The sequence below is a fragment of the Salmo salar genome, chromosome 16 (assembly GCF_965601325.2).
Source record: "Salmo salar chromosome 16, fSalSal1, whole genome shotgun sequence".
Classification (NCBI taxonomy): Eukaryota; Metazoa; Chordata; class Actinopteri; order Salmoniformes; family Salmonidae; genus Salmo; species Salmo salar.
Window position 1 is genome coordinate 32853070 of NC_138306.1, and position 25710 is coordinate 32878779.

The window sequence follows — 25710 nt, forward strand, 5'->3', positions numbered from 1 at the left end:
AGAGGACACTATAAGTATTATAATGACACCAAGATGTTGTCTGTATCCTGTACAGTTCACAGATCATAAGGTCACAGATACATAGGAGGCATGTATAGGTCTCAAAAGGCCTAAAATGTCCAATTTCACCATGATTAAAAAAAAAAATGGTTTGTGATACAAATTCCAAAAGCATTTCAAGCATCCTTCTTCCCAATGAAGTTTCTATGTGAGAATTGCCAGAACAATCTGAGACACCAAAAATATTTTCCACTCCCGCTGGCGTGGAATCGCCCAAATATCTCAGCAGCAGCACAGTGTGTCTGTGTGTGTCACAGCAGTGTCTGTCAGCTTATAAAGGCCAAAACTAGATCCCCATCGGACTGACTCAGTCACATCTCTACATTCACTCACTATGGCCCTGTTTTTCTGCACGACGATAGACAGAGAGACAGACTGACAGGGAGTATGTCTGATCCCTCTTCCTGTCAGTGAGAATGTCTTATACCGCTGGCTTACACACAGGCCTTGCCAAGGCTTTGCTGTATTTGCAGTCTGTGTACTGCTGCTATATTGCTGTGGGCATTTGAAGAGTCATGGGCTATGTGCTAGCATGCTACTTAGCCCCAGGGGAAGGCAGTGACTTCTCAGAAGTCTACCCTCAAACAGATAAACTAAAAGGTTACCTTTTGTAACCCAGGGGGGTGGTTTGGCTAGGCTCAGGTGGCTAATGTGATTTAAGCAGCAGAGACAGCCTTGTTGTGTCTGTGCTGTCCATCTGTTTTAAACGAATAAAAACTTTTGATGACTGAGGGGGTGTTTGTTTAAAAGGGTGGGGGTTAGATGTGGGAGAAACAGCACAAAGGAGAAAGGGAAGAGTATTGTTTTCAAAATATATGACTTATTGCTGTCATGCTTTGTGAGTTCAGGAGGGGGGGGGGGGGTGGTTCATAAAATGTTGTCTCTGTCCCCGAGGTCCTATGTCCGTGGGACAAATACACAGTCGTGTACAAAACACACACACACTCTCCTGTGACTTAACCAGTGTTTGTCCCACGGGGTCACGTAGAGGCAAAAGACAAAGGCCTCCCACACACACACACACACACACACACACACACACACACACACACACACACACACACACACACACACACACACACACACACACACACACACACACACACACACACCACACACACACACAAACACTGCCTTCACACACACACACACACACACACACACACACACACACACACACACACACACAAACACTGCCTTCACTGACCTGTCTGCACTGAGCGTGCTACACCAGCTGCCACGTTACTTCCTGCTCAGTGGCTGTCTGAATGAACACTGCAGCCCTTTCCTTTCCTCTCCCAGACCCACTGCACCTCTCTTTCCTCTCCTTTTCTTCCTGTGGATCTCTCTCCCTTTCCTTTCCTCTCCCAGACCCACTGCACCTCTCTTTCCTCTCCTTTTCTTCCTGTGGATCTCTCTCCCTTTCCTTTCCTCTCCCAGACCCACTGCACCTCTCTTTCCTCTCCTTTTCTTCCTGTGGATCTCTCTCCCTTTCCTTTCCTCTCCCAGACCCACTGCACCTCTCTTTCCTCTCCTTCTCTTCCTGTGGATCTCTCTCCCTTTCCTCTCCCAGACCCACTGCACCTCTCTTTCCTCTCCTTCTCTTCCTGTGGATCTCTCTCCCTTTCCTTTCCTTTCCTCTCCCAGACCCACTGCACCTCTCTTTCCTCTCCTTCTCTTCCTGTGGATCTCTCTCCCTTTCCTTTCCTCTCCCAGACCCACTGCACCTTTCCTTTCCACCATCACTCATTCCCCAGCTTTTTCCCATAGTTTCTTTAGCTTGCTTTTAGGTGTGTATGTATAATCTCCCCTTTTGCCCGCTTTTAAATGCAAACCAATTAGCTTTTATGCCTCTGGATGATGAAGATCCTTTTCTTCTCCTCTCTCTCTCTCTCTCTCTCTCTCTCTCTCTCTCTCTCTCTCTCTCTCTCTCTCTCTCTTTCGTTTCACCTCTTTCTTCTCCACACTTTCTTCTGTTGAGTGATAATAAAGTTTGGCGTCAGACTTTGTTTGCTCCCGGCTGTAGGGGTGAAGGCTTTGACCTGCCATTACCATGGTAATGATCACAATGGTGAAGTCTTAGCATAGTGACTGAGTTATGCAGAGTTTAGAAAACTGCTGGACCCCAGTGGATCACTGTGGCCACTGTCAGGTTTCTACCCCAAACAAAGGAAATAAAGCACAGCACAGAGCCAGTAGGTTAGTATGGCCACCTGAACAACATTGTTGTTGGAACCACCAATTCAAATGAGCACTCCCCTTTTTCTCCACAATTTCATGATATCCAATTGGTAGTTACAGTCTTGTCCCATTGAGGCGAAGGTCGAGAGCCGTATATCCTCCGAAGCACGACCCTGCCAAGCTTGCTTAACCCGGAAGCAAGCCACACCAATGTGTCGGAGGAAACACTTTACAGCTGGCTACCGAAGTCAGTTTGCCGGTTGCCCGGCCCGCCATGAGCACGATGGGACAAGGAAATCCCTGTCGGTCAAACCCTCCCCTAACCCGGACGACGCTGGGCCAATTGTGCACCGCCTCATGTGTCTCCTGGTCACGGCCAGCTGTGACACAGCATGGGATCGAAGTAGTAATCTATAATCTTAGAGGTTAAAGGTGCACTATGCAGAAATCACTTTGCCATTTCCTGGTTGCTAAAATTCCAATAGTTCGCCTAATTTCAGTTTATATGACAAAACAAGCAAGTATAGTGTAGAGAATAATTGTTCCATCTAAACCTCTGTGAAATATATTTTCCATAACCAAAAATATTGTATTTTCAGCTGTTTTGAAGTTGGTGTACAAAACCGAAAGTAAAAGATGCAAAAACGAAAACTTACGAACGCGAAGCATAGAAATAGCGCACGTAGAACATATCTACAGCTAATTAGACTTGCTTTCAATGAGAATGACAGATCTATAACTAACATTTCTATGTGAATTTGGTTAGGTCACCCAAAATACATATTGCAGATTTAATGATCAACCAGATTCACATGAGTTAACTTTAGTTTCTAGACATAGCGATTTCTCTTCACCCTCAGCTGGGTGTGTCTAGGGAGGTGTGTACATCCATCGAATATGCCATTTAGACTAGGCAGAGAGACTAGTAGTCATCTAGTTATTGACTCATAACTAATCAGAACGGCACGTGAATCATTCTCTAAGCACTTTCTGTTTCTGTGGCCAGAGGGAGAAAAACAGGGAGAGATTTGTGGGTGACTTATACTAAGAGTTGGCAGGCAGGCCTTCAGCTAATGAAGTCAAAGTCCAAAAATTGTGATGTCATCAGTTCTCTCTGCCCACTCCCTCCTTCCACTAGGAAATTAACTTATGACATAGAGCAGACAAAAGCATGGTCAAAGGAATCTCTTTCTTTGCTCTTTTTTTCTGAAGGGAGAGATGGATGGAATAGATAAAGAAAGCAAGCTGGCAGGAGAAAGGGAGAGTTAAGATAATATATAAAATAGAAGAGTAGGCAATATGAAGCACCATGCTGCATGCATCACTACCTCATTGTCACGCAAGTATATTGAAGAATTTATTCTTCTGACTCTCATCCTATAGAAACCTCCGGTAATTGATACCAAACGTCCTCACAAAAACCAATTAAATGTCACGTGGCTTTTTTGAAGGTAGAGATGAGTAAAATCCATGTATCTGTCCACGTTGAGCGAGACTGAAGAGGTACGCTCTGCTTTAGCCAAGCTGTTGCTGTGAGTAAAACTCATAGTATAATGAAATCTTTCTACTAGTCTGAGGGCCCCTCATTATTTCACTAGTCGGTGTGTGTGTGTGTGTGTGTGTGTGTGTGTGTGTGTGTGTGTGTGTGTGTGTGTGTGTGTGTGTGTGTGTGTGTGTGTGTGTGTGTGTGTGTGTGTGTGTGTGTGTGTGTGTGTGTGTGTGTGTGTGTGAGCCTATGTGTCTGGTCAGCCCCTGCCTGGTCAGTGTGTGTTTGGCCTGCACGGTGAAATTGCAGACAGCTGCTGGCCACTCAGGCACTATAGTGGGAGGCTGTGTGTGTGTGTCCAGAGCCTCCTCAGCCCTGACGGGTCGGGACGCAGAGTAGCTGTCCCTCTCCCAGGACAAGCAGGCTATTCATCAGAGGGCTGTGACAGGGAGATAGAACCTGACTGTCCCTCCACTAGACCAACACACAGCACTGCATTCACCACCAACCCAATACACTCTGAGTCAATCCCTGAATACACATGACGCAGACAGATCACAGCACAGCAGCCCTCACTCAGCACTGGGACAATTCTGATTCCTCACGTTGACTACATATAGGGAACATCTGAACGTACATTAACATTGCCATTACTGTCTGGGTATTGTAATAGCACAATAATTGCACATGTCTATAATTGGCCATATCTGGCACACAGAGAGTAGGCAACCCAGGGTCTGTTCTGGCAGTGGAACAGGGAACCAGGAGTGTTCGATATCTCATCATGAGACTAACAAGGTGCTGGAGTCAATGGAGTGTATTCATGGATGCCTAGGGAAGCCAGGCTTCCCCAAATATTTGACCAATCTTCTTCTTTTTGTTACAATTATAACATCATTTATCTTTCTCTTTCCCGTCAATTCGCAAGTGGCTGAATCTCAATGGAGAAATCATCAGAGTGAGGGAAACAGCACCCCTCTGTCTCAGTATGAATAGTGTCACAGGCATAATAATGAGTAGACCAAGGTGTAGTGTGGAATATGTTCATCTTGTAGTTGTAATGAAAGAAGAATGAACACTTTCAAATTAAACCAAAAAATGACAGCAGACATTTCCGTCAGGTACTTTACAACTAAATGGAAAATAACTACCCACAAAACCCAAAGGAAAAACAGGCTGCCTAAGTATGGTTCCTAATCAGAGACAACGATAGACAGCTGCCTATGGTTAGGAACCATACTCGGCCCAACACGAAGAAATACAAAACATAGAATGCCCACCCCACACCCTGACCTAACCACATAGAGAAACAAATCCTCTCTCTCAGGTCAGGGCGTGACATATAGACCATGTATCTGATTCTGTCAGGATCAAAAGAGTATAACATGTTGCCGCTGTAGCATTTGGCCTCCCTTGATAAACAATGATTAAATAATTAGCCAATCAGCGTTGAGCTGAGCTCAACAGTTGGTTGTCCTGGCACAGCAAAACTCCTCTCAATGTAGACCAGTCTGGAATTGGCTTCACAGCAATCAAATCACAGCCTAAACAAAACGTCATCATTGTCAGACAAACGTGTCTGGTGATTTGATGTCCTGCTGTAGCTAGCTTGCTAAATCGTCCCTTTCCTAAGCCATGGATGGAGAAGTGGATTTGGACTTGTGGTTTTGACTTAATTCTCTGTACAGGCAATGATTATGACGGCGATTCTGATCTAACCATAAATGAATATATTGTGCCACTGGCCTGAGACGACTGAAGTTCAATATGTAGACTAGTAGGCTCACGTCAACTAGCTAGCTAACTTAGCTGGTTCATTTTTCCCATACCAGGAAGTTAGGGTTATAAACTAAAACTAAAAGTGTACTTTATGACAGGTCATAAGACCATTTTACCAACATGAAAGAGAGGAGGATGGCATTGGTGTTCAGCTAGTCTACAAGTAGGGTGAGTCAACTTAATTGTATCATATTATACCTGCACGTGCACGCAAACACACACACACACACACACACACACACACACACACACATACAGAAATCAGTACCATGGACAGCCACATACACTCCTGTTCAAAAGTTTATGGTCACTTCAAAATGTCCTTGTTTTTGAAAGAAAAGCACGTTTTGTCCATTAAAATAACATCAAATTGATCAGAAATACAGTGTAGACATTGTTAATGTTGTAAATGACTATTGTAGCTGGAACTGGCTGACTTGTAATGGAATATCTTCATAGGCGTACAGAGGCCCATTATCAGCAACCATCACTCCTGTGTTCCAATGGCACGCTGTGTTAGCTAATCCAAGTTGTTCATATTAAAAGGCTAATTGATCATTAGATAAACCCAGCTGAAAACTGTTGTTCTGATTAAAGAAGCAATAAAACTGGCCTTTAGACTAGTTGAGTATCTGAAGCATCAGCATTTGTGGGTTCGATTACAGGCTCAAAAGGGCCAGAAACAAAGAACTTTCTTCGGAAAACTCATCAGTCTATTCTAGTTCTGAGAAATGAAGGCTATTCCATGCGAGAAGTTTCCAAGAAACTGAAGATCTCGTACAACGCTGTGTACTACTCCCTTCACAGAACAGTGCAAACTGGTTCTAACCAGAATAGAAAGAGGAGTGGAAGACCCCAGTGCACAACTGAGCAAGAGGACAAGTACATTAGTGTCTAGTTTGAGAAACAAACGCCTCATAAGTCCTCAACTGGCAGCTTCATTAAATAGTACCCGCAAAACACCAGTCTCAACATCAACAGTGACAAGGCAACTCCAGGATGCTGGCCTTCTAGGCAGAGTTGCAAAAGCCATATCTCAGACTGGCCAATAAAAAGAAAAGATTAAGATGGGCAAAAGAACACAGACACTGGACAGAGGAAGATTGGAAAAAAGTGTTATGGACAGACAAGTCTAAGTTTGAGGTGTTCGGATCACAAAGAAGAACATTTGTGAGACGCAGAAAAAATTTAAATATGCTGGAGGAGTGCTTGACTCCATCTGTCAAGCATGGTGGAGGCAATGTGATGGTCTGGGGGTGCTTTGGTGCTGGTAAAGTGGGAGATTTGTACAGGGTAAAAGGGATCTTGAAGAAGGAAGGCTATCACTCCATTTTGCAACGCCATGCCATACCCTGTGGACGGCGCTTAATTGGAGACAATTTCCTCCTACAACAAGACAATGACCCAAAGCACAGCTCCAAACTATGCAAGAACTATTTAGGGAAGAAGCAGTCAGCTGGTATTCTGTCTATAATGGAGTGGCCAGCACAGTCACCTGATCTTAACCCTATTGAGCTATTGCGGGAACAGCTTGACCGTATTGTATGTAAAAAAATCAAGCCAATCCAACTTGTGGGAGGTGCTTCAGGAAGCATGGGGTGAAGTCTCTTCAGATTACCTCAACAAATTGACAACTAGAATGCCAAAGGTCTACAAGGCTGTAATTGCTGCAAATGGAGGATTCTTTGACCAAAGCAAAGTTTGAAGGACACAATTACTATTTCAATTAAAAATCATTGTTTTAACCTTGTCAACGTCTTGACTATATTTCCTATTCATTTTGCAACTCATTTCATGTATGTTTTCATGGAAAACAAGGACATTTGTAAGCAACCTTGATTGGACTAAATAGTTTTTGGTATCTTTAAGTTTGTTTTCAGTATATTAAACTAAGCATATATAGCCTTGTTGAATTGATGATGTTTAAGTGGTGCTGGAATAGCCGAGGCAGTGCTCCTGTTGTCTTTGTACTGACTTGTGGTTAATCCATGGTTCTAAATTAGTAGTTGTTTAGTAAACTGTCAAACATGAACTTGCGTGACCATGCTGCAGGTCATAACTGTTTGTTAGGTGTAATATTTGCTTTGTGGACTTCGACAGACGTTGCTCCCTGGTTTTGTGATGAAACAACCGTATGTGTGGTTGACTTTATTCTGCTACTCTGTGACTGTTGTCTGGTGTTGTCTCAGCCTTATTGTATATCACGCTGGTGTATGAATGAATGGGTTATAGAGCAAACGATGCAATTATTACAACAGAAGTTGTAATATGGCTTTTTTACTGGCTTGGCTTCCTCAGTGATTTTAACCACACACTGCTACTGGCCGTGATGGTGGTGGTACATGTTTTATCTGGCTGTGATTCAGGCAGCACAAGGAATATGGGAAATATATATTATGTGTGCGTGTGCATGTGTGTATGTCTGTGTATGTGTAATAGGGAGAACGACAGAGCTAGTCAGGTCAGGATGTGTTATAATGGGTTTTAGACGGGGGAACCTCTGCTGACTGTATTAATAACCACACTGAGCAGACAGACACTATCTCCACTGCATGGAACCCTGTCCCCACACCCTGTCAGGCTGGTCACAAACATCCTCACACCAGGGATAGTCCATCTGGGCTGGGGAGGGAGATAGCCATGGGCAGGAGGGCGGGAATGATCAGCCCCCTGCCCTGTGTGGCATTGCTCTTGGATAGAGGCCTGGGTGCTGAATAGACAGATAAATAGTGGCGAGGAATGAGAGGCCCCTCTGATTAAGGCAACATTGACTCTCCCTCTCTCTTCCTCTCTTAATAAACACACATGTGGACTAAGGTGGACAAGGGGAAGCCAGGCAATAAATCAGGAAGTGGAGGCGCCTCACAATTAACCAATCAGACGGGCAGAGTGATTGGGTGACCTGTGGTCTAATGAAGGGGGGCACTTGGAGGAGGAGGAGGAGGAGGTGTGTGTGTGTGTGTGTGTGTGTGTGTGTGTGTGTGTGTGTGTGTGTGTGTGTGTGTGTGTGTGTGTGTGTGTGTGTGTGTGTGTGTGTGTGTGTGTGTGTGTGTGTGTGTGTGTGTGTGCTGTGTGTGTGTGTGAGAGTGTGTGAGAGTGAGATTGGGCCCCATGCCAGACTTGTCTTACCACTCTGTACTAGAGGAGGAGGTACCGGTCAGGGGGGCACTCCAAATATTGGTTTAGTTTCAAAGCATCCCATAGTGAGTGGGTGGCTGTGTTTGCTCTGGGCAGGCAGATGGAGCCTGTGTTGTGTGCTGTTAGGTGTCAGCTGTGTTTTATAGTTATTTAACTGTCCTGGAAGGTCTTCAGTCTGGTCTATGGAGTCAGCCTGCCCTGGCACTAGGGAATTTCACAGTCTAACATTATGGAATCAAGTGTTCTTTCTCAGGGTACTACAACCGAATATAACATCTGGAACTTTGTACAACAAACTGGGTATCAAATCAATTAAAGACAACATAGCTTGTCTGTAAAGGAATAATGAACTAACCCTCTCTCCTGTTTTCTGCAGAACGTTCTGGCCAAGGCCCTGTACGACAATGTGGCCGAGTCCCCAGACGAGCTGTCCTTCCGGAAAGGTGACATCATGACGGTACTGGAGCGGGACACCCAGGGTCTGGATGGCTGGTGGCTCTGCTCTCTGCATGGACGCCAGGGCATCGTCCCTGGCAACCGCCTCAAGATCCTGGTGGGCATGTACGACAAGGCTGGACAGCAGCAGTCTCCACTCCCCCATACCTCCCAACCTGGCCCTGCCCAGAGCCCAAGCCAGCTGGCCTTCCCCCCGCAGAGTGCCTACTGCAAGCCCTCCCCCTCCTCCCAGTACACAGCCATGCACCCTGCCTTCTCCAACCCTGGGCCTGTCCCCGCCCTACCTGACAGCATCTACATGATGCCCCCCAACCATGGCAAGCCTTCCCCTTCAAGCCTGTATCAGATACCCATGGGACCCCAAGCCCCACCCAAGGCCCCCATGCTCTCCCAGAAGCAGTTCCACGCTCCTGTCCAGGACATCTATCAGGTGCCTCCCTCAGCAGGAGGGCCTGGTCCTGGGCAGGATATCTACCAGGTTCCCCCCTCCATAGAGAAGAGGAGCTGGGACTCCTCCAAACCTCTAGGAAAGGTAAGTCTGTTTTAAAACGTATTGCACATTACACAACAAACACATTCCTCTAAAATCTTAAATACAGACTTGTTAGATATTTAGGTCCACAATAGCTAGTTTAGGCTCTCATTGTCATCTGGCCTCATCCTGGTTGGGATTTGTTTGGTATCTGAGCATGTTTGGTATCCTGTAATTGTTTCCCCCTCACGTGCTCTGTCTGTTGTTCTCACTCTCAACAACAGCTCAAGGCTCCATGTCATTTTCAAAGCCGCAGGGATGACAGAAAAGAAAACAGAGGATAGAAAGATAAAAGAAAAGCCAAACGAGAGAGGGGGGATGAGGAGAGGGGGACATATATTGGAATAAATAATGGGTTTTTTAATAATTCAGGTATCTATCTGCTGGGGTTGGGTGAGTAAGCATTTTGCTCTGTTAGGCAGCAGCAGCAACAGGCAGCAGGCTGGGAGGGGGGGGGGGGGGGGGGGTACCAGTACCAGCCAGTGCGGTATCAGTAACAGTACAGTTTGTTGTGGCTGGTTTTCTCCAGGGAGTGCCCCCCAGGCCTGCCTTAGAGCACTGAGCCATGTGTGAGAGCAGCGCTGGGAAGTGAAGTGTGATGATGATGATGGAGTAGTGATTGGGCGGTAGCAGCAAGGTGCACCTGGTCCCTGCAGGAGGGGGCGTATCACATGAGATGTCTCACCGTCTTAAGTCCCCACAGACTGTACGATTTTAGGCGTATTATGCAATGATTTTGCCGTCTCAGACAAAATTTCCACTTCATGGGGCAAATTCTTAGGTCATAAACGATTGTTGGACGTCTTGGCAGTGTGACAGGGTCTCGGTCTGCCGATTAGGTGCCGCTACGTTCAGTCGTAGGCTCCGACAAATGTTTAGCCTTTATCGTGTAATATGGCTGGTGTTACAAGCCGATCCCGGTGACTGACCAATGGGAACAAGGCCGGCACTTGAGTATGCACATAAGAATACGATTATTGTGAATAGTCAGACTAATATAATAGTTTGATTAATGCTTTGCAAGAAGAAACATTTCACTGGTAATCCTGTTTACATGATGCACAAAATCACCAATCAAAATAAACGTTCTACCACAGCGACCATGTTATTTTGGGGAAGCCAATGATTATTATTATTATTATTATATATATATTTTTTAACTTTATTTTAATAGGGAAGACATAGTGTTACCTAGGTCTCTTTTTCAAATGCGCCCAGTTGATTCTGAGTTTGTATGTAAAAACTATTTCTAACATGCATATTTTCAGTTTTTCTGAGCTCACTACACTAGACCGCTGCAGTTGATGTAGCCTATGTCGGCTGTTGTAGCCAGTTGCAGAATGTGACGACAGAACTGAAGCAAATCGTACAATCTGACCAGGTTGATATCAATATTTTAATTTGGGAACATCGCACAGTGTGACGTGTTTTTAATTGCAAAATACTGAATCTAACGTACGGTCTGCAGGCCGGCCTTTAGACCTGGCTGCTGCTGCCATAGAAAAGGGAATTAGAACACAGATACAGTATGGTATCTCTATGGCCGCTCCTCTCACCCCACAGCAGGTCTGTGTAAGAGGCATGACCACAGGGCTTTGTCCTTCACAGAGGGGGCTAGAGATGGGCCTCTGCATGGTTGATATCTGCCTCTCAATAAGGCCAGCTAACTGTCAGATACAGAAGTACAGACGCTCACAAAGAGAAAGAACAGAGAGTTAAACAGTAGTATCTGACAAAACAAACATTGCCTTTGTGTTCCCTTGCTGTGAGTGTGTTAAACCTATGAACTATCCCCAATGATGTATGGGTGCAACTTCAAAACAACCTGAAAACCAGAGGAGAATACCAGCTGTAGAAAGAGGGAGTGAGTGATTTGAAGACAAAACAAACACACGTGACATTTGGATTGAGGCGACATGAGGGACATAAGAGAACGGGATCAGAGATGAGTCCAAGGCCAGGGCTCACAGAGAAACAACAGACGGGGTCGATGGACGGGGTCGATGGACGGGGTCGATGAGGAGCTCCTGCCTGGTGGTAAGACAGAGGACTCCAACAGAGTTCACGCTCCAGCCCAGAGCAGAGGGTTTCCAAATGTTGGCTGATTCTAGAGTGCTGCCTCAGTCTGGTGGAACCCTCTAACTGTCATATAGTGTATGTCATCCCAACAGCAGGCAGTACAGGAAGTAGAGAGGGAAGAGAAGAAGTACTACTAGTAGGGAGTAATACAAGTGAAAATCCTGTACCGGTTTTTTTGTATCTCACCACAGTCCCACAGTAAAACATAATAAATATGAGAGTTGCTCTGGTAGGATCTGAAATGCCTAACATGATGGTCAAGTGGTAGAGATGGTTGTCAAAGTAATTCCCTCTTAACGCTGTGTTGTGCAAGTTATTTTATGCACATATTTACCTTGAATTAATGACCTGTATTGTTAGTACTTGTCCTTGTACCCGAGCTGAACCCTTCCATTCCACCCCCCATGGACACCGACACCGACACACACACACACATACAAAGCTCTCACATACACACTGGGATGAAGACTAATTAGGGAGTGAGGGAAAACACCGGCATTGTCTCAGGTAGAAACTAGTACAAAGACAGTTACACTTGGCAAACATCTGATAAGCAGGAAGACAACACAGTTTGTCTGTAAATGTAAAGGAATAACACACACTCAGAATCTCACTCTAGACCCATGTCACTAGTGTTAGATTGTTATGCTGCTATCTTGATTTTGTGTGCTGACCACCTCAGCCTTTTCCTTAGATGAACCGGCAACAGTTGAGCAGGTTGGAGAGGTGAGGGGTGAGGAGGTTGGTAAAATACCCAGTTGGTACGACGAGCCTTCCCCAGACTGGCGCCTTTGAAAGGGAGCAGGGGGGCGCCCTGATCCCAGTCAGCTGTGCCAGCCAGGCCCGGTCCTGGACAGGGGACAGGGGATGGGAGACGGGGGCAGGAGGTGGGAGGGGGTTGCGGAAGGCCAAGCAACAGCAGCAGCTGGAACAACTGTGATTGGTTAGCAGGCCTTACATGAAAGAGGATGTCTTTTGAAGGGGTGTGGCCCTGGCACACTCCTTCAAGGGCCTGGAATTCTCTCCCTCCTCGTCAGCCCCCCCTGTCCTCGTCCTCTTCATTCTCTCAGCCCCCCCTGTCCTCATCCTCTTCATTCTCTCAGCCCCCCCTGTCCTCGTCCTCTCCATTCTCTCAGCCCCCCAGTCCTCGTCCTCTTCATTCTCTCAGCCCCCCCTGTCCTCGTCCTCTCCATTCTCTCAGCCCCCCCTGTCCTCGTCCTCTCCATTCTCTCAGCCCCCCCGTCCTCGTCCTCTCCATTCTCTCAGCCCCCCCGTCCTCGTCCTCTTCATTCTCTCAGCCCCCCTGTCCTCGTCCTCTTCATTCTCTCAGCCCCCCCTGTCCTCGTCCTCTTCATTCTCTCAGCCCCCCCTGTCCTCGTCCTCTTCATTCTCTCAGCCCCCCCTGTCCTCGTCCTCTCCATTCTCTCAGCCCCCCCGTCCTCGTCCTCTCCATTCTCTCAGCCCCCCCTGTCCTCGTCCTCTCCATTCTCTCAGCCCCCCCGTCCTCGTCCTCTCCATTCTCTCAGCCCCCCCTGTCCTCGTCCTCTCCATTCTCTCAGCCCCCTGTCCTCGTCCTCTCCATTCTCTCAGCCCCCCCCTGTCCTCGTCCTCTCCATTCTCTCAGCCCCCCCGTCCTCGTCCTCTCCATTCTCTCAGCCCCCCCTGTCCTCGTCCTCTCCATTCTCTCAGCCCCCCCTGTCCTCGTCCTCTCCATTCTCTCAGCCCCCCCGTCCTCGTCCTCTCCATTCTCTCAGTCACCACTCTCGGACCGACTCAGTGTTTTTCAGTTTTCTACCTAATCCATTTATTCTGCGTTGGTATGCCACATAGCCGCCCAAAAACAACCCCCACCTCTCCTTCAAACCATGGCAACTGCTTAGCCCAGCCGGAGAAACAAACAAGTAAACAAATGTAAATTCACCGCTGTCTATCTATCCTCTTCCCATCTGAAAGAGAAGACAGAACCTGAGTTGCCTCAGTAAACACCCAGCTGTGTTATAGCTGAAAACACCACTGCACTCTGTGTCTCTGAAACCCAATGAATCAGAAAGGATATATTTCATCCAGACTCTCTGCTATCGCCCTCACTACCTTTAGCAGGGTTGCTATAAGAGGTCATGACCTGGCTCATGTATGTCTATAGGAGAATCCACTGATTTCCTCATATGTGCTAAATGCTAAGCTGATAGGTGCTTGAGAGTTGCACCACTCAGACGTTGAGGAGGAATGACAGACTCCACTGGGACTGGGGCTGCCATGTGATCTTTTACAACCTTCTCTCCTGCTACTGTCTAGAAATGATTTCAAAGTACAGTGTGTGTCTGTGACTGACATGTTCATAGCAGAACTCACTGCTATTGTGTGAGGCTGACGGTTGGGGGAGAGGTGGAGAGCGGCCTGTTTGAGCCTGGGCTCCTTTGATTAGGGCCATCTAGGTAGATCCAAGCCTTCTTATCACCTGCAGCCTCTAATGACCCTGTGTGCAGGTGAGAGACACTGTGATAAGGAGCCTGGGAGCCGGGGGCGAACAGAACAAGCTGCTATGGGACTCAGCTCCTCTCCTCCCCTCTGCACTGCACCTGTGGAAAAAGGTGGGAGATTGAGATTCTATTGGTGGTTTTGTGGGCTGCCTGCTCTGAAAGTAAATGTGTAATCTCATGAGTGTTTAAAGAGACCTGGCGGGCGCTCACTTGAAGTGTAGGGAGGAAAGGGGGGGGGGGCTTATCTGCAGGAGCAGGCAGGCTTTTTGGGGGGGTTCGTCTTGGAGTGAGGGAGGGAGGGAGAATGGGGGTGGGTGAGGCATCAGGGAGACAGAATGAAGGTGTGTGTGACCTGCTGAAGAAATGGCTGCGTTCTGTTACCTATTTAGCACATAAATATACTAGATACACGTGTGTGTTTGTTTGCGCGTGTGTGATGGATGATGTGAGGAGAGGGAATGTGGGCAGGGAACAGAGAGAGATGGATGGATGTAGACGCCGAGGAGTCACTCTCCCGCAGGCTAGAGCAACAGTCTAAAAGCAGTGCAGCTGCCAGTCCGAAGATCAGAATTGAGCTCATCCAGAGATGAGACGGCTGCTGTGTGTTCCTGTTAGTGCCTCGCAGGCTTGTACTTTTGTGGCCTTCTTTATCTGTAACCCACACATTCCTGTGTGCACTACCTCTCTCTGTGCCTCACTCCCACACGGCCCCTGTAGCTTTACCTCGTCTAGTCTCAGCCTGGGAGCCAGAGGAGCTCTTCTGTGCTCTGCCACACACCCCAGCCATGCACTATCACACCACCACTTATTTATTTCTTCACTCCCCTTCTATATCTCTCCTCCCACACTCTCCCTCCCATTCTCTGTCTATGTAAGCGGAGAAGTCCTTCTCCTAATGAAGAAAGCGCTCCTGTCTGATTGTGTTAATGTAGGCAGTACTCTGCAGCCCTCTGGGGTTCGTGTCTCCGTAGCGCTGAGATTAAAAGAGTGTCTCCCGCATTGTGTGCTTCTCTAAAAGGTCCTCTGATTCAGCCCACATCACTGTACTGCCCGAGCAGTGACAGGGAGGGGGGGGGGGACTGTGTATAAAGAGAATGTTGTGGGACTGTGTATAAACAGAGGCTCCAGATGTGAGTGTCCCTGCCCAGCTGCTCTGTGCTGTGCTCTGGTTAGGGACCACTGGGAGGGGTGGGAGGCTGAGGTTGGAGTCCCATTCTGGGGCAGCAGGTAGCCTAGTGGTTAGAGTGTTGGGCCAGTAACTGAAAGGTTGCTGGACCGAATCCCCGAGCTGACAAGGTCAAAATCTGTCGTTCTGCCCCTGAACAAGGCAGTGTTCCTAGGCCGTCACTGTAAATAAGAATTAGTTTTTAACTTACTTGCCTAGTTAAATAAAGGTTAAAAAAGAATAAATACAATAATTCTGTCCCCCTGAGCTCGTGCTGGGATGCAGCTTTGATGTCTCTGCCTGCACTCAATGGGGCCCAAGCTTTAGAAGCCCAACTTGAAGTATGTGGGGATGGGGATGAATTAGGACTGAAGTGGTTGGGTTAGTCTTTATAGAATCAGAGTTCACTCTTCTGGTATATAGCATGTGGGCTCATTGGTCAGCAGCACTGAGGGATGTCTGGAGTACAGCCTCACTACGGACTCAGGTGAATCTATATGTAATCTATCTGTGGCTGCTAAATGGAAGTCGCTCTGGATAAGTTGAGTTTCACACATTGCCTCTGTAGATGTGACGCAGTCTGAGTAAGGAGGTCAGTGAGAGTGTGTTTAAAAGCCTTGTTTCTTGCCTGCCAGGTCTCCCCTCCATTACCTACTGTGGACTCATTTTCTGCTCTGATACTGTAGAGAAAGGGGAGAGAAAGTGAGTATGGGAGACAGAGGGAGAGTGCAGAGGGAATCACAGGGGAAACATTGCCCTGAGCAGTGGAGCACTGATGGGACCTTTTTGGGCTGGTCCTGTTATTATCTCCCCACAAAGCCTACATCAGATAGTGGGGAGGGATGGGGAAAGCCTACATCAGAGAGTGGGGAGGGATGGGGAAAGCCTACATCAGATAGTGGGGAGGGATGGGGAAAACCTACATCAGATAGTGGGGAGGGATGGGGAAAGCCTACATCAGATAGTGGGGAGGGATGGGGAAAGCCTACATCAGATAGTGGGGAGGGATGGGGAAAGCCTACATCAGATAGTGGGGAAGGATGGGGAAAGCCTACATCAGATAGTGGGGAGGGATGGGGAAAGCCTACATCAGATAGTGGGGAGGGATGGGGAAAGCCTACATCAGATAGTGGGGAAGGATGGGGAAAGCCTACATCAGATAGTGGGGAGGGATGAGGAAAGCCTACATCAGATAGTGGGGAGGGATGAGGAAAGCCTACATCAGATAGTGGGGAGGGATGGGGAAAGCCTACATCAGATAGTGGGGAGGGATGGGGAAAGCCTACATCAGATAGTGGGGAGGGATGAGGAAAGCCTACATCAGATAGTGGGGAGGGATGGGGAAAGCCTACATCAGATAGTGGGGAGGGATGGGGAAAGCCTACATCAGATAGTGGGGAAGGATGGGGAAAGCCTACATCAGATAGTGGGGAAGGATGGGGAAAGCCTACATCAGATAGTGGGGAGGGATGGGGAAAGCCTACATCAGATAGTGGGGAGGGATGGGGAAAGCCTACATCAGATAGTGGGGAGGGATGGGGAAAGCCTACATCAGATAGTGGGGAGGGATGGGGAAAGCCTACATCAGATAGTGGGGAGGGATGGGGAAAGCCTACATCAGATAGTGGGGAGGGATGGGGAAAGCCTACATCAGATAGTGGGGAGGGATGGGGAAAGCCTACATCAGATAGTGGGGAGGGATGGGGAAAGCCTACATCAGATAGTGGGGAGGGATGAGGAAAGCCTACATCAGATAGTGGGGAGGGATGGGGAAAGCCTACATCAGATAGTGGGGAGGGGGAAAGCCTACATCAGATAGTGGGGAGGGATGAGGAAAGCCTACATCAGATAGTGGGGAGGGATGGGGAAAGCCTACATCAGATAGTGGGGAGGGATGGGGAAAGCCTACATCAGATAGTGGGGAGGGATGGGGAAAGCCTACATCAGATAGTGGGGAGGGATGGGGAAAGAGAAAGGGGTTAGCGAGGGACATGGATCTTCTCTTAGCGTAAAAAGCAGATCCCCAGAAGCCTCTCTCTCTGTGCTCCAGTGGTTTCTCATCAAAGGGATGGGATATCACAGGAGCCAGGGGCGATCTTTGTTCTGGGCTGGGGGAGTCAAAAGGCCAGAGAGAGAGAGAGAGGACAGATCAGAGTGGAGGGACAAAGGGTTCACACATGCACCACATCAGCTCAACACCCACTCCTGACTCCTGAGTGGTGTCATTAGTGTGAGGATGTGTGTAGCCATGTAGGGTTCTTTCTTTGTGTGTGAATATGGTGTGTGAGGTTGGCCTTGTTAGTGAGTAGTAAACCTAGTGGTCATGGCTTTAATTGGGGCTGGCTCTTTGATGTTGTCATGGTCCTCTCAGTAGGGTCAGGGATAGAAGGGACCAACCTTGAGACAGGAAATACATAAAGCTTGAAATAATGGGGAACTCCGGCTATGTTCTAGAGTCAGTAGTGCATTCATGTAAAAAAGCAAAGCCTAACGCTGCTTATTCCACAATCCAAACAACATGGAAGTATTTTTTTCAATATTATTTGTAATTTTTTTAATTTAACCTTTTATTTAACTAGGCGTTTGAGACAGACCTAAGTGTGGTGTTGCCAGGAGATGCTGATGAGAGATTTTACATAGGGGTTGTAGACAAACACCCTGAGAGAGAGCGAATGAAAGAGAAAAAAAGAGAGTTGCAGAGAGAGAAGTAGAGAGTGATGATCCCATCCAGTCACGGCCGGCCCAGTCACGGCCTGCCCAGTCACGGCCGGCCCAGTCACGGCCGGCCCAGTCACGGCCGGCCCAGTCACGGCCGGCCCAGTCACGGCCTGCCCAGTCACGGCCGGCCCAGTCACGGCCTGCCCAGTCACGGCCGGCCCAGTCACGGCCTGCCCAGTTACGGCAGCTATTTGGGGCATGTGTCCCTGGCCCGTGGGGCTGTTGAGGGGTCTTTGCGGATTAGTTGTTGGGCGCTCCCTGTCTCCAGTTTCTCTGTACTCCATCCTGCCAGGCCCACCAGGCTGACCCCCTGTGCCACATGGCACACAGGGGCCAGGGGGCCAGCAGGAGAGCTCCGACAGAAGTGTGGAGTTAATTAGGGCCTGATTAATCCTGCAGCCCGGACCAAGCAACCAGGGATATGGGGCTGTAAATCTACACACCCCACCCTGCGTCAGCGTCTCAGCCCCCCACACCCCCCACGGGCTCCACTACAGTCAAGCATTACTGCACTGCTCCCATTTACTGCTGCAGCTGGGAGGGATATTAGTTCTGATCTGGGTCACACACCAGCTGCTTGGAAAGTTTTAGGTTAAACAACCCTAGTTCTGAGGGAGGATTATGACCTTATTTAAGAGCATTCTCGGAATTGAAACCCTTCGTCACTACTATATCCAGGTGTAGTAGTCAGTTTGAATATCCCCACATATATTTATAAATATGCAGTTTACCACATACCTATAGGATCAAATTACTACCTACCGGACAAATTCGAATGGGTCTTCTTTGACCTGTCCTATATCCTGTAGTCTGATCTGTGTGTTTGACCTGTCCTATATCCTGTAGTCTGTGATCTGTGTGTTTGACCTGTCCTATATCCTGTAGTCTGTGATCTGTGTGTTTGACCTGTCCTATATCCTGTAGTCTGATCTGTGTGTTTGACCTGTCCTATATCCTGTAGTCTGTGATCTGTGTGTTTGACCTGTCCTATATCCTGTAGTCTGTGATCTGTGTGTTTGACCTGTCCTATATCCTGTAGTCTGATCTGTGTGTTTGACCTGTCCTATATCCTGTTGTCTGTGATCTGTGTGTTTGACCTGTCCTATATCCTGTAGTCTGTGATCTGTGTGTTTGACCTGTCCTATATCCTGTAGTCTGTGATCTGTGTGTTTGACCTGTCCTATATCCTGTAGTCTGTGATCTGTGTGTTTGACCTGTCCTATATCCTGTAGTCTGTGATCTGTGTGTTTGACCTGTCCTATATCCTGTAGTCTGTGATCTGTGTGTTTGACCTGTCCTATATCCTGTAGTCTGTGATCTGTGTGTTTGACCTGTCCTATATCCTGTTGTCTGTGATCTGTGTGTTTGACCTGTACTGCGTCCAAGCCACACTGCCTACATCTCTCCCTCCCTCTCCCTCTCTGCCATCTTTGAGTGGGCAGTGGTGTAGATGAGGTCACTCTTCTCTGACAGCCACGCCACTCTACCACTGAGGAGGACCCAGGAGCTGGGTTGCTATGACACAGCTGCAGCCTGCCATGCTCTGTGCTGGGCCGGGCACTGGCATCACAGCTGATCATGCCTGTAACCTGTGCAGCTGTGAGGCAGTGGTTACACGCCCCAGTCTCTCATGTCTAGGGAAAGATGAGGAAAAATAACATGGAAGAGAGATGCTTGGTGGGGAGGTCATCATCTGCTGTTTGAAGCTGGTGTACAAAATCATCTGCCCCCTGTCCTCCGTCCCTCCTACACATCTCTCGAATGGTCACAGATGGCCCCTCATCAGGCTGAGATGGAGGGGTCTGTGGAGGAATTCTCCTGCACGGTCGGCCTTCAACTCCCCTCAGCGTTTGGACTTTGACCCTAGGATAAAGCACTCAGGGCTTTGTTATTCATGGCCTAGTCAGGACCATAGAATAGATTTAGGAATTAAATACTAGAATGAGCCTTCTTATGATGGGATAAAGGTCAGCCATTTTGGTCAGGGAGTTGGTCAACCATGGTTTGCCAGTGCTGTGATAAGATATTGTGTAAAAGATTATGAATTTGAAGAATTTATCTGCACTGTGTTTGTTAGCTAGCTAGCCAGCCACTTTTAGAGGAATGATTCCATAAATATGTTCAAATGAACTGCTAATATGCCAACATTCCATTCAAACAATGCAGTCAGTCCTCAGCCAAATGTTTTCCACACACATAGCTACGTGTAGCCGACTTAGACTCCGGGTCCCCACATTTTCCAAATCTCCCACACCATATAGCCTGAAGCCATAGGGCTCTTTTCACAGGCTCTGTTTCTCTATGTGGGAGCATTGTGAACAGTAGGTCAGGATTTTAAACTGGTTACATGTATATTGAACAACCCAGCAGCTTTTCAGCATGTTTTGTTATATCTGTATAGCAAAAAATCAACAATGAAGTTGGCTCTTTTACAATGGAGGTCAATGGGAAAGAATGTTGGTTTTCCTCAACTTGTGTGTGTGGTCGTGGGGAATTCCTTCTTATGACATGAATACCGACATGGAGTATAGCACTCACAGCTTTCCGAGAAAACAACAATTTTGACATTTATGGTCTGTTTGCATATATTTTATCAGCTATTTATACAGAAAATTGGTATAAAACCCATATAAACTGTATTTATAATTACACAACAATATTTTAGGTTGACAATTTTATTACACCATTTCTGTTATACAACGGGTAATCGTGGATGCTGATTGGTTAAAACCTAATTCCAGCCGGTGTCTATTGCACAAATTACCACCGGCTAAATCTAGGACGTTAAAATGCCTATTTACTCTGTTCCATCTGACTGCACAATCCACTGTCTCATCAGCCCAGCTAAGCAATTTATATACTAGATCTACACTGTAAAAAGCATCATTTCTTTTAGACTAACATTTGGTTTTCAACAGCGGTGTTTTGTAATAACCTTGCTGTCTGTCTCTGACATTTGCAACATTGTTTCAATATTGAAATGTGATCTCCAGCTGTCCTACAGTAATGAAGGTGTTGGGAGTCGGGACGAGACAGACAGGCAGACAGCTTTTCCCAGCCAATCGAAATCATGAATCAGCAAAGTTTTTATGGATATACTGTATATGAAGAAATATCAATAGAAAAACAGGAAATGAGGCTAGGTTGCTGTCATACCAACTTCAGTTTGAAGTGATTGTGTTAGCTGTGTAGTTGGCTATCTCTTCTGAACAGTGTCCTGGCGAGAGAGCAAATGTTCTATGCCAGGTGAAATCGCACATCATTAGCATCCCCCCAAAAATCACTAGAAAACAGCTTAAACAAATGCAAATGCAGCTACTTTGCTATTATTCTGGCTACACTACACTAGCAAGCAAGGAATAAGAATGTTGCCAGCCATCATGACAACCGAACCGATAGAAAGAACGACTAGCCTGCTTGGGTAGCAACCCTAGATTTGTCTCGGGACTATATCTCGTGGAAGGATGAAATAGTATAAATAAATTCATCAAAATGACGTTTTTTATGAAAATATGTCAATCATTATTTGTGTATATGTTGGTATCCCGTTGTATAAAAGTGATAATACCCTCGAAGCCGGTGTCGACATCGTCTCGGGCATAACAACACCTGTGCCAATATATCCTCCAAACACCGGCTTCTCTGGCATTATCACTTAAATATATCACATACCTTTTATTTTCCTGCATATGTAAAATCAGGATTATGCCTCTCCTGCCATTCATTCCAAATAGACTGGTTTGGATTTCTCCCTGCCAATATGACTGCCATTTTCACCTCGTTCTTGAACTTTGAGTGTTTACGACAGCCCTCTAGTAATTGAATAGGATCTCTATGGTCAGGGTATTGTACTAACGCTACAACACTCACACTCCCTGGGAACTGAAATGTGTTCTGCCTCTGGGAGAGTAATAGAAACACACAGACTGCATTTTCATTAAACCTAAATCAGATTGAATTCTCCTCGTCATAGGGATGGAATTAGGATTATTAGGTTATTATAATATTTTATATTATAATAACACTTTACCTAAGGTGTTTGAATGTAGCATCAAAAAGCTATCAAGGGTATCGAAGGAAGCCATAAAACTGTTTCATTTTCAAACATGTGAAGAAGTGAGGTCCAACGTGGGATATCGGTCTTCGTAGTCTAGCCTTGGTTCACTTGAAAGACCACGTCACAAGAGTCAGAAGTTTTCTTTGTCTTGCCTGTTGCAGGTGGACTGGCAAACCCTTGTGTTCGCAAACCATCTGGACAGACAGACAGGGTGGCTGTGGAGAGTGGTGGCATGTATCATGGTGTCAGCTGGGTTAGGGGTCAGTGGACTGTGGCTGGTGGGGGACATGGGCAACAGAGGGGCAGTGGGGTGGTGGTGATGGGGGCTCTGCAATCTGTTCCTCTCCTCAGGGTGACCCCTGTTCCAACAGACAGAGCCTCCATGAGAGTACCTGCCAGCCCAGTAAAGCAGCGAGGGCTCAGGGCAAAGCATCACTGCTCCACATTGTTCTACACCCTCAATGGCTCTAATGTAGCTCCTCGTCTTTTAGTGACATCATCATTATGACCTGATAGAATGTTGTGACAGCTTTCGGCTGGGTGTGCCCCCCCCCCACCTCCCTGCTTCTCTCCCATTGACAGAAGCCTTTCAACACTATTGATGAGGACTTGGCTCAGAGCCAGAGCCTATATGTACCCATCCCCTCCCCTCCCCAGCGTCTTCCTCCTTGATAATTCACACTATTGACCGCCATTACTTATGCTGATGGAGCTCAGGGCCTCAGAGGGCTCCTCCAATACCATTAGAAGACTTTAAGGGCCAGCTGAGGAGGGCATTGATAGGGCTGGCTCATTACCATGTGTTGAATTACCAAAACTCTGAGAATGTTTCCTTCTAATCTCATTAAAAGCTCACGGGGGATCTTTGTCAATAAGAGCGAGGTTGTGTGATAGACATCTGACTTACTTCTGTCAATAAGTAGCCTGACGCTCCCAGGAACATGCTGCTGTGTAATGTGGGATCATGTTTCTGTGGGCTGTTTACATTCATGTCAACAGGACAAAACATGACAGATAAAACGCAATATATATGAATAAACTCACAATGACATGTTGCCAGTTGTGCTTGGGTATCCCATCTCATCACCCTTATAGCACAAAGGAACGGGGATGTTGTTACTATGTGGTAGTAAAGGTCTTTAGGTCAAGAGGAGCGTACAATAAATGTTGTGATCTACAGATATATCTGAGTATTGAGAAAAGTGAGCATTTTGTGTGAGAGAAGGCTGCCAAGGATGCTGGGAGATATCATCCTGGAATGTGTTAGATGAAACACCTGCTGTGTACTTTAAACGTGTGTGAAACTGGCTAGCTCCATGGAGAATAGGCTGTCTGGACAGACTAGGAAAGTAAGGCAGGGATTGGGGGAGAGACATGGAAAAGGGGGGGGGGGGGGGGGAGGGAGTTTTGTGTAGGGAGACATTCTAATATTACTTTGGTTCAGTTGATTCAATTTGTTCTGGGGTTTTCCCTTACTCCTATTTCAGCGTATAGGCTGTAAGAACGGGTGGGAAACATGGACTTCCTTTAGACACTGCTTCTGAATGAATGGAAGTTACTGAGGGAGCCATATAGAGGCGGAGGAAGGATACAGACAGGACATGAGGACAGGGATGAGACATATTAACAGAGGCAGATTGTCAGATTTATTTCATGTGCAATGGCTTAATTATCTGTTTAGCTGGGCTGTCACCTTTCAAGTGGCAGGCAGCCTGACTGGGAGAGCAAATATTATTACAGGATCCAGGAGAGTTGTGGCGTTTCATTAGCGAAGAATGTGATTGGTTTCTTGAATGCCAGTCAAGCAGACTACTGAGGTACCCTTCACAAAGGAGAGGCAGAGAAGGGGAGTAGAACTAACAAGGCTGGTGTGTGTGGGTGCTCGAGTACTCATGCATATTTGTGTATGCAAGCGTATCGGTGTGTATTTGTTTCTCTGTCTATCTAAATGGACAATGGATTTATTTTATTGAACGTGAACTCACATATTGATTACTAGTAGATATTTATTGCAGCATTTTATAAACTTGGATTGGTGCACACTAAATATCTGAAGAGCATCTATCTCACTACCACCTGCCTGGTTGCCATAGCCACTAGTGAGGAGTGGAGGTGGAATTCCAGAGTGGATATGATGAGATTCTATTAAGTGCTATTGAGCGGTTCACTAGGCACCACCATCTTGTACCAGGAGGTGTGTTCAGTATAGTTAGTATCAGTGCTACAGCTTTTGTATTGTATTATTTCTCTAAGGTGATTGACTGTGTGTGTGTGATTGGACTGCTACATTCCTCTCCCATCAGTAGTGAAGGCAGCAGTGTATCTCTGTAGCTGGGAGTAGATCATCAGAGATCTCCCCCAGTGTCCTGATTGGGAGAGAGATAGCAGCATTCCTTCTCTGTGTGATTCCACAGACCTCGTCTGCAAGGGATCGATAGCAGGGCCAGATTAAAGGAAGTTAGAGGAGAGACATACACACACAGACGAACACACAGCCAGAGGAACTCAGATGTAGACTGCCAAGGAGCACTGATGCAGGGAAATATCGTATGATTATATGACATGATATGGTCCTGATAGGGAATGCTAATGCTTTGATTCTTAATATCCTGTGAGAATGTGTACTAGTTTGGATGGAGGGTATGCTCCAGTTAGTGTCTCTGTATTGATGGAAAGCCAGTGTACTGTTGTCTATATAGCGGTCTGTCTGTCTGTTTTCATTTCCCAGGCCCAGACAGTTGACATAACCCTGAGACTATAATACTGTGGGTAAACAGGCAGACAATAGGACAGCCCTTGTTCCCATACTGATCCCCCAGGACCCCCATTCTGTTTTTACTGCCTCTGTGGTTAATCCAGACTGTCACAGGCTGTGTTGACTCCTCACTGTGGGTCAGGGGGATTTCATTATGATTGAGTCTTGAGTAGATATAATGTGCGTACTACAGTAATCGTCTACGTGATGGAGTCATTTGGACAGAGGAAAAGCACATTAGGCTTAAAGATGCATCAATTTGACAAAATACTGTAACAGACCATTCACTAACATCATGTCTCCCTCCCTCCCTCCCTGTCTCCGTCCGTCCGTCCGTCCGTCCGTCTGTCTGTCTCTCTCTATTTCTCTCTCTATCTCTCTCCATCTCTCAGGTCGTGGTGCCAACGCGGGTGGGTCAGGTATATGTGTATGACACAGGGAAGTCAGAGCAGGATGAGTATGATGTGCCCCCCAGACAGCTGCCTCCATCCCAGCAGTCCCAGGACATCTATGATGTTCCCCCGACCCACGGCCAATACAACCAGCAGGTGAGGAGTCAGCTAGAAACACATGCTCTCTCTCCTGAGCCCTAGGACCATGCCTGATGACTCCTGGCTGTCTCCGTCCCCAGTCCACCTGGTCGTGCTGCTGATCCAGTTTCTGTTGTTTTGCCTGTGGCTATGGAACCCTGACCTGTTCACCAGACGTGCTACCTTGTCCTGGACTTGCTGTTTTCGTCTCTCTCTCAATTCAAAGGGTTTTATTGGCATGGGAAAAATATGCTTACCTCACCTGTATTTATGTTAACACACTGCACTTCCCTG

At 47.0% G+C, this 25710-nt stretch overlaps 1 protein-coding gene across 5 annotated transcripts in view; it reads left to right on the plus strand.

The window, feature by feature from the left end:
• The window catches only part of LOC106573733 (breast cancer anti-estrogen resistance protein 1), a 156013-nt gene that overhangs the window by 120906 nt on the left and 9397 nt on the right, over positions 1-25710 (plus strand). For all 5 annotated transcript variants that reach the window (XM_082962678.1, XM_082962680.1, XM_082962677.1 and 2 more), the window contains 2 exons: positions 9021-9632; positions 25279-25434. In XM_082962678.1, the coding sequence (XP_082818804.1) occupies positions 9021-9632; positions 25279-25434 (768 nt within the window). The remainder of the gene's footprint in view (positions 1-9020; positions 9633-25278; positions 25435-25710) is intronic.